Source organism: Odocoileus virginianus, chromosome 8 (assembly GCF_023699985.2).
Source record: "Odocoileus virginianus isolate 20LAN1187 ecotype Illinois chromosome 8, Ovbor_1.2, whole genome shotgun sequence".
NCBI classification, from domain to species: domain Eukaryota; kingdom Metazoa; phylum Chordata; class Mammalia; order Artiodactyla; family Cervidae; genus Odocoileus; species Odocoileus virginianus.
Genome location: NC_069681.1, coordinates 70,473,401 through 70,488,705, shown reverse-complemented (window position 1 = coordinate 70,488,705; position 15,305 = coordinate 70,473,401). Strand labels below are relative to the sequence as shown.

At 49.7% G+C, this 15,305-nt stretch overlaps 1 protein-coding gene across 1 annotated transcript in view; it reads left to right on the top strand.

The window, feature by feature from the left end:
* The first annotated feature begins 13 nt into the window (after positions 1–13).
* CRYL1 (crystallin lambda 1) overlaps positions 14–15,305 on the top strand; it is a 53,617-nt gene continuing 38,325 nt past the window's right edge. The window contains exons 1-3 of the mRNA XM_070471645.1: positions 14–244; positions 3,132–3,239; positions 14,969–15,095. Coding sequence (XP_070327746.1) covers positions 195–244; positions 3,132–3,239; positions 14,969–15,095 — 285 coding nt within the window. The 5' untranslated portion in view covers positions 14–194. The remainder of the gene's footprint in view (positions 245–3,131; positions 3,240–14,968; positions 15,096–15,305) is intronic.

Here is a 15,305-nt window from a genome sequence, read left to right as displayed (position 1 = left end):
CCCCGCCCACAGCCCCACTAGCCCCTCTAGCCCCGCCCGGAGCCCTGCGCGCCCGCGGGGCGTGGAGAGGTGGAGGCTCCGCCCGCGCCCCACCCACGGGCCAGGCCCCGGGGCCCTTTCGCGGCCGCGGGGCGGGCGGAGCCAGTGCCCGAGTGGCGCGCGCCGCAGCTGTCTCCTCGGGCACCGCGCGGGCCATGGCGTCCCCAGTGTCCTCGGCGCCCGGCGGGGTGGCGGTGGTCGGCAGGTGAGGGCTCGAACCCGCGTGCCCGGGAGGGTGGCAGGTGGGCCCGGGCGTCGTTGCCCGGGCGGCGAGGGGAGGCTGGCGGCGCGACTCCAATGACCCCAGCGCGCCTCCCTAGGACCGGGCCGGCCGGGCGACGGCGGGGGGCGCAGCTCCGTGGGGCCCCCGCGGCAGCCCGGCTGCTTCGCTATGCGGTTACGGGCGGAGTTGGGTGATGCAGGCCGGGCGGGGACGGTGGCTTTTGGCGCTACGAGCGGACGCAGGGCTGTCGCGGGCCGCGGGTCCGCACAGGTGTGTTGTCTCCTTTCCCGTCCGAGGGACGGGCGCGCAGAGGGGCTGCGGAGCCGCGATCTGGGTCAGGCGAGGCGCGCGCTCGGGCCTGTGGCTGTCGCTGGGCGACCCCGCCTGGCCGGGGAGGGGTGGGGACCCACCGCGCGGTCCGGATCCGGATCCAGGCCTCCTGAATGGCGAGGGCACCCTATCCCCAGGGCATCCGGGTTCTCCGAGGCTTGGGTGTCGGGTTAGCAGCTCAAGTCCCATCCACGGTTTCCTGGTTGATGCTCCATCCTCTTTTAAAACTCCTGCAGTTTTCATTTTTTAAAGAAGGCGTCCACGTGCACCTTTGCATTGGTAAGCTGGCATAGCGAACTACCCACTTGTCGATACTTGTTGGTCATCAAGCACACCTTCTAGGAGGCTCGGTGTCGGGTTATGCCGCCGAGGGGCTGGCCCGCCTGATCAGTCACAATCGCCGTCCTGAGAATAAGTCGTGTCCGGGGCCCCTCCTTGAAGCCCCTTCGAGGAAGGGGTCAGGGTGCTTTGTCACTTTCCTTGGCAGGGAGCAATGGCCTTACCTGTGCCTGTGTGCTTTCCAGGCAGGAGGGCGACCCGCTGCCTCCTAATGGGATATAAAATATAGAAGAAAGTGCACTTTGTCCTGGGCGTGGTGACCTTGCTTGCCTTGCAGCCTTTGTCACGGTCAAGTGTCTATCAACCACGGGCTGGGACTGGCCTGCTGCTGCACCCAACAGTGTTCGGTGGAGTCTAGAGTTGATGGTACAGGGGACCCTTGGACCACTGGCAGGTGGAGGGCACCCCCCTGTCCATTCCCACCAGAGAAGCCAGTGTAATTTACCGTCAGTTCCTCTGCATCAGTGATACCCAATGGCAGATCCCAAGTTTTGTAGGATTTACCATTTTAAAAAGCTTGCTTATAGGTGGGCCCCGGGGAGTCTAGCTCCTGTTGTTCCAGGGTCCACTCTGCCCTTCTCCAGCTCTAATTGTTGTCCAAAGGAGCCGTGCTTTGGGAGTCACTTTATTTCCAATTCCCCAGGGGAGGCTGACAAGGAATTAAGTAGATTGACTGCAAGAAATTGCAGAAAGTGAAGAGGAACTAAAGATCCTCTTGATGAAGTGAAGGAGAGTAAAAAAGTTGGCTTAAAACTCAACATTCAAAAAACTAAGATCATGGCATCTGGTCCCATCACTTCATGGCAAATAGATGGAGAAACAATGGAAACAGTGACAGACTTTATTTTTTTGGTCTCCAAAATCACTGAAGATGGTGATTGCAGCCATGAAATTAAAGACGCTTTCTACTTGGAAGAAAAGCTATGACCAACCTAGACAGCATATTAAAAAGCAGAGACATTACTCTGCCAACAAATGTCCATTTAGTCAAAGCTATGGTTTTTCCAGTAGTCATGTATGGATGTGAGAGTTGGACTATAAAGAAAGCTGAGCGCCGAAGAATTGATGCTTTTGAACTGTGGTGTTGGAGAAGACTCTTGAGAGTCTCTTGGACTGCAAGGAGATCCAACCAGTCCAACCTAAAGGAAATCAGTCCTGGGTGTTCATTGGAAGGACTGACATTGAAGCTGAAACTCCAATACTTTGGCCACCTGATGCAAAGAACTGACTCATTGGCAAAGACCCTGATACTGGGAAAGATTGAAGGCAGGAGGAGAAGGGGCCGACAGAGGATGAGATGGTTGGATGGCATCACCTACTCGATGGACATGAGTTTGAGTAAGGTCTTGGAGTTGGTGATGGACAGGGAGGCCTGGCCTGCTGCAGTCCCTAGGGTGGCAAAGAGTCAGACACGACTGAGCGACTGAACCGACTGACTGACCTTCCCACAGCTTTAATACCTCAGGAAGCAGCCATCTTCACTTTTGGGGTAGCCCAGCTTCCCTTCCCTTCTCCCTCCTTCCTCCCTCTCCCCTCCTGTCCCCTCTGGCCCCTTTCTCTCCTGTCTCCCCTCCTTATCTCTTGTCTTTCTCTCTCTCAACCCTATAGGTTGCTGGGGAGTGTGAACTAACTGCTGAAACCTGGTTAAGTTTTTGTATTTCATTCTTGGATTTCAACAAACCAATACAGGGGCCCAGGTTCCATTCTTGGTTAGGGAACTGGATTCTCCATGCCTCAACTAATACCTGGTGCAGTCAAGTACATAAATAAATATATACAAAAAATTTAGCATCTCCCTTGTGGGGTTGTTTTCAGATTAATAGAGGTAAGATGTGTACAGTTTTAACATCATCATCTTTAGTGCTGGTGGCGGTAGGAAAAACTGAAGCAGCAGGGGAGATGCTGCCTTTTTTCTCCAGTCCGGGACTCAGCTGACACTGGTCTGTTGGGGGTCCCTGGCATGGTGCGTGGACACCCTGCCCCTCCAAGCTGCCCCCAGGTCTGGAGGGCACTGCAGTGAAGACCCAGGACCTCTTGTGTGGAAGCAACATTTTAAGTGGATACTGCTGTCAAAATGTGGAGTTGTAAGCCATCAGGTGTTTCAGTAACAGGATGCTGTGTGCTCTGAGACTCACCCTGGGCTGGCGTGGAGTGGCTCCACTTTCCAGCTGACCTGCGCCTCTTCCTTCTCTCCCTGCAGCGGGCTCATCGGGCGGAGCTGGGCCATGCTGTTCGCCAGCGCGGGCTTCAGGGTCAAACTGTTCGACATCGAGCCTCGGCAGGTGACCGATGCGCTGGTCAGCCTCAGGTGAGTCCCCTGCACATGCAGAGGCCCTGCGGCCTCAGCCTATCTATTCGAGCCCTTGAAGCTGGAGTCCTCCTTCTCCTGTGGGGTCACAGTCTCAGAGCCGGTGAAGCCAGGCTGAGTGAGACGTGGATCCACCCCACATCAGGGGCTCAGACTGTGAGGACAGACTTCCGGGGGTAGAGATGTGCAAGGGGGCTGGAGGAACCCAGTGTAGACCCTCGACTTGCAGCCCAAGAGCTGGTGAACGGTTCTGTGCCACATGCCCGGGAGCTGCACTGGCCCTCCCCTGTGGGCACAGAGGTCCTGAGGGCCCCAGGTGTGTTCTTACCTGTTGCTCTGCATGGCAGGACTGGAATTAACTGGGACAAGTGTTGTTTGAGGTGTGAGAGTATGCAGACCTAGCAGATGCTGAGCATTGAGCCCACGGAGGGTAGCATTTTAGGGACCACCTCAGGAAGAAAAAGAATAGGAACCAAAGGAAAAAGGCGGAGACAGGGAGGCCAAAGACAGAAGGACAAATTAATTCATGGGTTGCCCCCCTATGATGCCATTACTGATAACGGCTCTGATCATCTCAGGCTTGTCAGGTAGTTACTCTCCTGGTTGGGGGCATAGCCATGAGCATTAATTTGTGCATTTTGTGTAACAGAAGATGCTTTATCATTGGCTCTTTGAGAAGACAAATATATAGGGCATGATGTCAGGCTCTAGGCCTCAAGAAATTACATACCTTAGGTCAACTTTGTTGTATAGCAGATAAGAACCCAAAACCCAGAGAAGTAAAGTTGCTTCTTACATAGAGTAACAGGTAGCTGGTGACTAGGTGAAACAGCTTTCTAATTGTGATGCTGGAAACTTCTGAAAGTCCCTTGGACGGCAAGGAGATCAAACCTGTCAATCCTAAAGGAAATCAGTCCTGAATATTCATTGGAAGGACTGATTCGGAAGCTAAAGCTCCAATACCTTGGCCATCTGATGTGAAGAGCCAACTTACTGGAAAGACCCTGATGCTGGGAAAGATTTAAGGCAGGAGGAGAAGGGGACAACAGAGGATGGGATGGTTGGATGGCATCACCAACACAGTGGACAGAAGTTTGAGCAAACTCTGGGAGACAGTCAAGGGCAGGAAAGCCTGGCGTGCTACTGTTCATGGGGTTGTGAAGAGGCAGACACAACTGAGCAACTGAACAACAACAGATGAAACATCAATTGAAAGAAACAAAAAGCAAAAAATGAAACAACCACCATAAAGCTAAACACTCCCCAATGCTTTGTTCTGTGCCATTAGGGAAGGAGGGGGACTTGGCACACAGACCTCTATTTCCAGGCACGTGCTACTCACCAGGGACACGTGGATGAACAAGACAAAGCTAGTCCTTCCCAACAGGACAAGTTCAGCCTGGTGATCCTGCCGTATGAATTCTCATAGTGACCCCCACAAGGCAAGACCTCATGTGGCCACAAAGCCTAAGATACTACAATGTGGCTCTTTACAAAAGATTCTCAACCCACATGTTTAAAAGTTGCGATTCTGGTCTCCACTCCTGATGTGTGGGCCTTCCCAAACCAAGCTGTTCTCTGACCCCCGTGTGTGTCTTGCAACTCAGCTCAGCCCTGAGACAGCATCATGTCTGACAGGTGGGGATCTCCACCCCACAGGGCTGCCCTGCCGCTGACACGTCAGACTCCAGCTCAGTCCAGTTGCCTAGTGGCTGTGGTTCCTACCATCCCTTCTTGGGTTTGCTTTACTGGCTAGAGTGGCTCCCAGACTCAGGAGACCAGTTACTCAGTGGATTCCTGGTTTATTACAAATGGAATTAGGGTTACTGCAACCAAGCAACTCAAGCTTGGGACTTGAACCCATGGTCTTTTAACTGAGATCACACACCTGGTCTCGAGACTTAAGAAGCTCAGGTTCTTTATGTCTCATTGAGAATTCAGTGAGAGACAAAGTGATAGGGAAGTGGATTTATTTAGAGAGAAACACACTTCACAGATAGAGTGGGGACCATCTCAGAAGGCGAGAGCCACCCCAGGGTAGAGGGTTTTTAGCTTTCATGTGCTCAGTCATGTCTGACTCTTTGCAACCCCACAGTCTGTAGCCCGCCAGGCTTCCCTGTCTGTGGAATTCTCCAGGCAAGAATACTGGAGCCAGTTGCCATTTCCTTCTCCAGGGATCCAGACAGATCAAACTCTGGTCTCCTGCATTGCAGGCAGATTCTTTACTACGGCAACACCTTACTTATTTTATAGGGGTGGGTAATTTCATAGGCTGATGAGTGGGAGGAGTATTCCAGCTCTTTTGGGGATGGGATGGGGACTGTCATGGCACCTGGGAGTGTGTCACTTAGCATGCTGATGTGTTAGAGCGATTGCCTGCAATGTGAGAGACCTGGGTTCGATCCCTGGGTTGGGAAGATCCCCTGGAAAAGGGAAAGGCTACCCACTCCAGTATTCTGGCCAGGAGAATTCCATGGACTGTATAGTTCATGGGGTTGCAAAGAGGCGGACACAACTGAGTGACTCACTTTCACACACTGAGGCTTAAGGTCCAGTGGAAGTCAACTTGCCTGCCATCTTGGACCTGTTTGGTTTGGTTCTTAGCTGTTTATATCATGTCCTCAGACTGTGTCATTGTTTTAAAGGTTGTGTCCTTCCCTCCTCTTTCACTTCCAATCAACAGCAAGATGAAGAAATACATAGGAGACATGTGGTGGGCAGGGAGCTTTCCTGCCCTCTGGTGTCCCCTCTCCCTGAATATCCTGTTCAATCCTGTTTAACCTGGAGGCTCTCTGAACTCCCTCTTTGGGTTTTTTGGTGGCTCTGACACTTAGACACTATTGATTAAATCACTGGTGATTGTACTTAGCCTCCAGCTCCTGTCCTTCTCCTGAGGTCAGGGGCAGGACTTCAAGTGCTGGCCCTGAAATTACTGGATTGGTGACATAAGCAAGCAGCCCTCTCCTGAGGTGCTTTCAAAAATCACCTCATTAACATAACAAAAGACACGTTATTGCTCCCCCAACAGGATATTCCAAGGAGTTTTAGCAGCTCTGTGTCAGCTCTGTGAACGCCAACTACATCTTTCTTATTATATGTCACAACATCACAATAGTAATAGATGCTAAGATGAAAATATTAATATTAACACATTTTGCGGTGGTTTATCCCTATTGCTGTTTAGTCACTAAGTTGTGTCCGACTCTGCAACCCCATGGACTGTAACCCACCAGGCTCCTCTGTCCATGGGATTCTCCAGGCAAGAGCACTGGAGTGGGTTGCCACTTCCTCCTCTAGGGGATCTTCCCGAGCCAGGGATCAAACCCACGTCTCCTGCATTTCTGCTGAGCCACGAGGTTTATCACTAGGGGTGGAGAAATGGTCCTTTCTTTGCTTTTAGGTTCTTTGGGTGATCTGAGAGTTAAACTGATGTAAGGCAGATTAATAGGAGAAAAACAAATGTTATTCTGTGTGATGGGAGCCCTGTGAAGCAGTGGGGGCCCACAAGGAATCAAGGGGCTGAGGCTTCTGTAAGGCCTGGTGGGTGGAGGGTGGGTCAGGATGTGGGGAGGCAGAGGAGGCCTTTGCTGGGAGGGAGAGGAGACCTGCCCTGCTGTATGGGTGTTTCTTGGGTGAAACACTCTTTTGACCCAGGCCCCCTCACCCCCCGAAGTATAAACATAAGCAATTGAAGGGAAGTTCAGGAGAAGCTCCTGAACCTGCTGGGTTTTGATTGCCTTTAGGTCAGAATAATCCTTGTACCAAAGTGGCATCTTTTGGGGTGAAAAAACCCTCTCCTTTTTGTTGCCTTGTGTATTTGGTGATCTCTGAGTTTGGGTGCATTGGCTCTAATCTGTGGAAACCCTGGGCCTGCCCTGGGTCCTGGTGAGGTACAATGTGAATGCCCCGTGGGGGGGTTTCTCGGCCATCCACCTGTCTGCGGACAGACTGGGGTCTGACATTGTCTCCTTCACACCTGACCTGGGGTCTCAGGCCCAGGTCCCCCCTGCATGTACCCTCATGGCAACCCTGCCTTTTGCTGGTTTCAGTTCTTTCATTTTTTTAGTTGATAAATATTTTCTAATGAAACAACACCTTTTTAATTTCTAGGTTTTCTCTTTTTAAAATTGTTATTCAGTCGCTCAGTAATGTCTGACTCTTCGCGACCCCATGGACTGCAGCTTGCCAGGTTTCCCTGTCCTTCATGGTCTCCCGGAATTTGCTTAGACTCATGTCCATTGAGTCAGTGATGCCATCCAACCATCTCATCCTCTGTTGCCCGCTTCTCCTCCTGCCTTCAATCTTTCCCAGCATCAGGGTCTTTTCCAGTGAGTCAGTTCTTCGAAAAGTTTTGGAGCTTCAGTTTCAGCATCAGTCCTTCCAGTGAATATTCAAGACTGATTTCCTTTAGGATCGACTGGTTTGATCTCCTTGCTGTACAAGGGACTCTCAAGAGTCTTCTTGAATACCACAGTCCAAAAGCATCAATTCTTTGGTGCTTAGCCTTCTTTGTGGTCCAACTCTCACATCTGAACATGACTACTAGAGAAAGCATAGCTTTGATATATGGACATTTGTCGGTAAACTAACGTCTCTGCTTTTTAACACACTGTCTAGGTTTGTCGTGGCTTTTCTTCCTAGCTCTGGAGTTCATATAATTTTCACATGTCACAAAGTACTCCCAAGCATTTAAAAATGTAAAAATTAAAAAAAAAGTAAAAATCACCCTTATCTCTCAGCCACAGGGCAATAGTGGACTCTGGTTTGCTGACTGATGTACTTTTCAGTTCCGTTATAGTTTCATCTCTTATGTTGTAGATCTTATGTTGCGGCTGTAACCAAGAGAAAATTAAGATCCCTAATTGCAAAGTTCTTTGTCCTATCTCTTGGGTTATTTATATTGATAGACTTTATTGTTTAAGTGTATCTTGAAAGAGTTTGGTCGCTTTTTAAAGTCCTTTCAGGCATCAAGGAGAACATTGGGAAATTATAAATAAGGTTTTCTTTTTCTTAGGCTAGATTAAAGGCTTTCCTATAATATTTTCCTACTACTATGCTTAATTAAGAGCTAATATTTTAAGTATTATTGGTGGCCAGTTAGATTGAGCTTTTAGATATCAGCCTAAGATTTTTGAACCAAGGAACAAACAAATAACACCCCCTCCAAAAATTAGTTAGCAGCCTTACTGTAGGAAAAGCAAATGTCCTGAATTATGTGTCTTTCCTCATGAGTGGCTTTCTTTCTAGACCCACCCCTTCCCCCCACCACATGTAAGCTGACTGCACTTTAATGTGCAGAACTGGTTGTGCTTCTCTGACAGGAAGCAGGATTTCAGGGTATCTCGTGACACCTCTGCTCAAGTTTTTGCTGGCGAAGCCGCCAGGAGGATCAACTGTGAATCGTGTCTTCTCGCCTTCCTGATGGAGGGGAGGTACACTCAGTTTTAGATCTTATGACTTGTGTAAGGCCACCTACATCCCTTTATTTTTTTTAAATTAGGGAACTAAAAGATATCGCATGCCACAACTAAGACCCAGCACAGCCAAATAAATAAGTATTTTAAAAAAGAAGAAGCGGCAGCATAAACAGTGTATCTTCTCGACTGGATTGAATTGACTGGTGTTTGGGGAGAATGGATACATGTATATGTGTGGCTGAATCCCTTTGCTGTCCACCTAGTCTTTTTCTAACAGAGTGGGAAAACTAGTCTCTTAAAATCTCATGTATTCAAACTCATAACAGAAAGGGAACTTGACCTTGGAAAAACCTATTAGCAGATGCTTCGCTGCTTGGCTTTTGTTCTCCAGCGAATGTTCAATGCTTGGCCTGTGTTAGGGCTCAAGAATTTGAGAGAGTGGTTGTATTTCAAGAAGAAAAACCCAGGTCGAGTAAACAAAGTTGAAATGTGGACTCAGAGATTGGGAGTGTTTTGTTTCTCATGACTTGGGTTCAGTTTCATTTCCATGTGGTGATGCGCCGGGCTCGCCTCTTCGGACCAGAACCCCAGCCTGGGCCATGGTGACATCTGAGTGACAGCCCCACATGTGGGTGGGGGGCCAGCTGCCCATCTGCCTGGAGCCCTGGCTGAAATCACCATCTTTGGGTGAACTCTGCTTGTATCTCAACTGCTATCTCCATCATGTGGAGATGGTCATTCCGAACTTGAGTCACTGAAAATGGATCTGCTTTTCCATGTGGACATGGATTTAGTAGACCAGCAGAAGTGGTCTCTGAAAACTGGGTGGCTGCCCTGGGCTCTGTCGCCTCAGTAGCTGAACTTCCTATCATGACAGCTGAGTCTCTGACTCGGTTAACTCGCCACCCAGATCTGTGCATTTGCTTCAACATCTTGAACCTGGATTTGATCTGGATTCCTCTGGACCAGTCTGGTTTGAAGCTTCCTTTTAGTTGTCCACATAGCTTTGGTTGGAATAATTGAGGTTAATAGATCACAGAATGGCCTCCCCTGGCTCCCATCCAAGTCTGCTACAGTCACTGAAAAATGTATGCAATCTGGGTGTAACTATAAGAAACATGCACAAGACATTCATGGAGAAATTTTTTTAATCAATTGTATTTCTGGCTGTGCTGGGTCTTCGTTGCAGCACAGGCTTTTCCCTAGTTGTGGTGATTGGGGGCTGCTCTCTAGTTGCGGTGTGTAGGCTTCTCATCATGGTGGCTTCTCTTGTTTTGGGCACTCTAGGTGCACGGGCTCAGTAGTGGTGGTTCCCGGGCTCAAGAGCACAGGCTCAGTAGTTCTGGCATGTAGGCTTAGTTGTCCATAGCATGTGAGATCTTCCTGGACCAGGGATCCAACCCAAGTCTCCTTCATTGGCAGGCAGATTCTTTATTACTGAGCCACCAGGGAAGCCATCGCCGAGAGATTTTTTTTCAGCTGTATGAAGGCCAGTAAAGAAGAAATAAGTTAGCGGGCAGGAGCCTGTCTGCAGGGATATAACCAGGAGGGTGCAGGGCAGTGGGTGATTGGACCTCCCTGGGCTGAGAAGTTCCCAAGTGACCTGAGTGCTGTCGCCAGAAGCTGACTCCAAGGGGCCATGGGTTCCGTGGGTCGTTGAACCTGACATATCTGTGTATTCACGGGTCATGCTGTCCCTTGGCTGTCACTAGGACAGTCCAAATGATTGCTTCATGTCACTTATTGACTCTTCTTCCGAACAGGAATGGTTCCCCCTTCTCTGATTTGTGAAAGCTTTTATTGTTGTTCAGTCGCTAAGTCAGGTCCGGCTCTTTTCGATCCCATGGACTGCAGCATGCCAGTCTTCCCTGTCCTTCACCATCTTCTAGAATTTTCTCAAATTCATGCCCATTGAGTAGGTGATGCCATCCAAATATCTCATCCTCTGTTGCCCCCTTCTTCTCCTGCCTTCAGTCTTTCCTAGCATCAGGGTCTTTTCCAATGAATCAGTTCTTCGTATCAGGTGGCCAAAGTATTGGAGCTTCAGCTTCAGCATCAGTCTTTCCAGTGAATATTCAGGGCTGATTTCCTTTAGGGTTGACTGGTTGGGTCTTGCTGCATCAGTTCTTCAGTGCTCAGCCTTCTTTATGGCCCAACTCTCACGTATGCTAATTGTACACTTAAAACTGGGGAGAAGCCAGAGTACTTTGACTGTCTCTGGCTGGTAGGGTGAGGAGTGACTGCTCTTGGGTTCAGGGAATCATGCCAACGTCCTTGTCCTGTGCGCTCCAGGCGTGTGGACACATGTGTTCCCTGGGCAGGAGGGCTGTGAAGGCTCACACAGGATTAAGTGGGGTGTGGACACAGGAATGTGATTTCCGGTTGCTTCTCCCTATGAGGTTTCCCTCGAGCAGTGGGTCAGGGCATGCAGCTCCCAGGTCTCCAGTGGCACAGACGGAGGGACGGTCTGCCTGCAGCGTACTGGCCTTTATCTGCCTCTGGGGAGGTTTTCAGGTTAAGGTGTCCGAGGCACAGGGCTAGTCACCCTCGGGAGTAAACGGTGTGTTGGGAGGAGCAGCCATCAGCAGACTGGGGACTGGTCCCTGTGCTGTCAAGCAGAAGTCTCAGTTCAGTTCACTCAGTCGTGTCCAACTCTGCAACCCCATGGACTGCAGCACACCAGGCCTCCCTGTCCATCACCATCTCCCGGAGCCTGCTCAAACTCATGTCCATCGAGTTGGTGATGCCATCCAACCATCTCATCCTCTGTCATCCCCTTCTCCTGCCTTCAATCTTTCCCAGCATCAGGGTCTTTTCCAATGAGTCAGTTCTTCTCATCAGGTGACTAAAGTGTTGGAGCTTCAGCTTACTGACCAAACTGATCACATGGACCACAGCTTTGTCTAACTGGACGAAAGTATGAGCCATGCTGTGTAGGGCCACCCAAGATAGACGGATCATAATGGAGAGTTCTGACAAAATGTGGTCCTCTGGAGAGGGGAATAGCAAACCACTTCATTATTCTTGCCTTGAGAACCCTATGAACAGTATGAAAAAGCAGGTCTGGAGCTCATGTTTTTAATAAAAAGCTTGGTATTCTGCCTCTTCCCCTCCCCCCCACTTCAAAGACATTAAAAATGACAAAAATGAGATGAATGAATGAAAAAAGTGTCCACACAGTGTTCCACTGTGGGAGCCAACAGGGTCCCTTGACAGGGTCCGGAGCTGGAAAGCCCCCCCGCCACCCCCGGCTGGCCTCTTGTCTCCTGGCTGGCCTCTGCGGGTTAGGATTTTCAGTGGCAGAGGCCAAGTCACCTCACATTCGTGAGCTTGGTACTCCTGCTTCTGACTTCCCGACTCTTTCCCGTCATCAGCAGCTGTCTCGGCACCTCAGACCTCAGGGAAGAGGTGGGGAGCGGAAACCCTCCTGGGGACTCCATGACAGGCTGACGGTGAGGTGCCAGGAATACCCTGAAACAGCTAAAAGCCTATGTTGTTGTAGTTTAAAATTTTTTATTAGGGAAATACATGCATAAAGACAACTATCACTACAGAGTGTATAACCCAATCCCTCAGTCTCCAGTCCGATGTCCCTATCTGACCTGGAAACACAGTCTTCTGTTCGGGAAATATTTGTTTTATTTTTTTGAGAAATTCTTATCTTCTTAAATGAGTAAATGGTACTTTTGAATAAAATCTCATAAACAGAAATATATTTAAAAAGATCACCATATGTACCCTATACTGATCATTGTTAACATTTCTTTTTCTCCTAATTCAAAACGTAATTTTGCTCATTAGGAGACAAGTATCTATTGAGTCCTGGGTGGTGCTCCACTGCCCTCTAGAGGTGAAACTGGTGCACTGCAGTCACCTGACCAGATAGGTAGCGTATGAGGCCGAGAAGCTGGCTGAGCATCTCACCAAATAGTTCGTTCCCTGCAAAGATTGAGGCAGAAATTCTAGAATACTCAGTGTAAAATATTGGAACTAGTAGAACTAGTGTTTTGTGTGGTTCTTTTTTGCTAATATACTATAACTCTTCCAAATCATTTATATGACAAAAACCTCAGAGATTGTCTCTCCTTAAAAAAAAAAAAAAAAATTTAAACCCAAGTCTTCCTTGGTGTGATGGATTGTGATGGCTTCTTCACCCAGCTATCTGGTATCAGGAGAGGCCACACCCGCCTAAGGGGTCTTGGACTCCTTCTCTTTGCCATGAAGCTGCTTTCAGTTGAAGATAATAAGAAATCTGTATTTCAACGTGTCTTTCTGGTGTTTTTTTTTTTTTTTTTCCCACAGTAACAATAGCAAAAGTTTCCCTTCCTCTATTTGTAGCTGAAACAAAAAATTTGAAATGCACAGCTTTAAGGAAGAAACGGGACAAGGGAGCTGGCTGACCCAAGTGGGCCCTGGCATCCCAGGAGTGCCAGCTTCCCAGAGAAGGACAGGACGAGCAGGGCCCCCACAGGTGCCTGGGCTCAGGGGTGACCTGCAGACCCTTGACCCAGGCCTGCCCCTCCTATTCAGTGTTCCCACACTCAGCTGTGCCACTGCCCAGCCTGTCTTACAGTCCCCAGCCTGAGACCTGAGACCCAGACCCTTCAGGTCACCAGCTATGCTTGAGCTGTTGCCCCATCCCAGGGCCTCCCTGACCTTGGCTGACACTCTGCACCCCTGAGCACAAACCCAGCTTGCTGCCAAGAACTCCGACAGCTTAATGATAAACCTGCAGCCTAAAACTATATGAGAGTGACTGAGTCCCTGGCATGGGAATCCAGAGAATGTTCTGGAGCCTGTGCATGTGTGCTCATCTGTGTATTTAACGTGTCCTGAGTTACAGGCAGGACACACTGCACCATCTGCCAGGCCGAGACGGGAATGTGGGTCCAGCTCAGGAGTCTTCATCCTGCCTGGTCCATATCTCCAGGCACCTGCTCTCAGCCCTCTCCCCAGGGGCACTGAACTGAGGCCCAAGAAGCCCTGCGTTCTGCTTCTACATCCCATGGGCATTGTTGGGGGGACGGGGAAGCTGTGCCTCAAGGTATTGGGATCTTAGTTCCTTGACTAGGGACCAAACCTGTGCCCCTGGCAGTGGTTAAGTTCAATCTTAAGCACTGAGAAGTCCCCTATCTTAGTAACTGTTGTGTCCATTTTGGCAGTATTAAGTACATTCACAGTGTTGTACAACCATCCATCCCCACAATTCTTGTCCTCTTGAAAAACTGAAACACTGTCCCCATTGAAGAACGACTCCCCTCCCACAACCCCCATTCTCTCTGTCTCTGTGGATTCTGTCACTGCACGTCCCTCATATAAGTGGAATCACATGGAATCTGTCCCTTTGTGATGGGTTATTTCACTCAGCATCATGTCCTCAAGGTTCATCTGTGGAGTAGCAGGTGTCAGGATTCCCTTCCCTTTAAAGGCTGAGTAACATTACATTGTCACTGCAACAAAAGTCTGTGTAGTCAAAGCTATGGTTTTTCAGTAGTCACATACAGATGTGGGAGTTGGACCATAAAGAAAGCTGAGCACCAAAGAATTGATGCTTTTGAACAGTTGTTGAAGACTCTTGAGAATCCCTTGGACTGCAAGATCAAACCAGTCAATCCTAAAGAAAATCAACCCTGAATATTCACTGGGAGGACTGATGCTGAAGCTGAAGCTCCAATACTCTGGCCACCTGATGCAAAGAACTGACTCATTAGAAAAGACTCTGATGCTGGGAAAGATTGAAAGCAGGAGGAGAAAGGGGCAACAGAGGATGAGATGGATGAATGGCATCACCTACTCAATGGGCATAAGTTTGAGCAAATTCCAGGAGATGGTGAAGGACAGGGAAGCCTGGCGTGCTGATGTCCATGGGGTCACAAAGAGTCAGACACGACTGAGTGACTGAACCACAGCATTCCATTGTGTGTCCATTCATCTGTCTGTGGACATGGAGTTGTCCCCATCTTTTGACCACTGTGAACAATGCTGCTGTGGATATGGGGGTACAAATATCTGAGTCTCCACTTTTACCTTTTGGATGTAGGCCCAGAAGTGGGATCGCTGGCTCACAATAGTCTTGTTTTTAATCTTCTGAGAAAGCACCTGATGTTGGCCACACTGGCTGCAGCTGTTAAGGCCGGGCCAGTGGTGCTGGGGTTCCTTGCTCCAGGTCTCACCGCATTTGGTTTCTCTTCTGTTCTTTCGCTGCTAAGGGCTGCACCGTGCTCTGCTTTGCATTTCCTGCTGATAGGTGAAGCAGACTTCTGACTTTGAGTTGTTTTGAATGCTCATGGCTCACTCTCCACTGCTTTCCAGGAAGGAGATGAAGATGCTGGAGATGTCGGGGTACCTGAAAGGCGAGCTGGGCGCTGAGGAGCAGCTGTCCCTCATCAGCGGCTGCTCTGACCTGCGGGAGGCAGTAGAGGGCGCCCTGCATGTGCAGGTGAGTGGGAACACCTACCCACCCAGCTGGCAGGGCCTGTCCCCTGGGTCCTTGGGTCAAAGGCAGGGGGAGCCGTGGGGATCGTGAGCCCACAGGTGCGGATGGCGTTCACGTGACCAGAAACACTGTCTCCCCAACCCCCCCCCCACCCCCTCCCCAAGATGGAGTTCGCTCTTGGGTTGTTAGAATGTTAAGCAAAAAGAACATCTT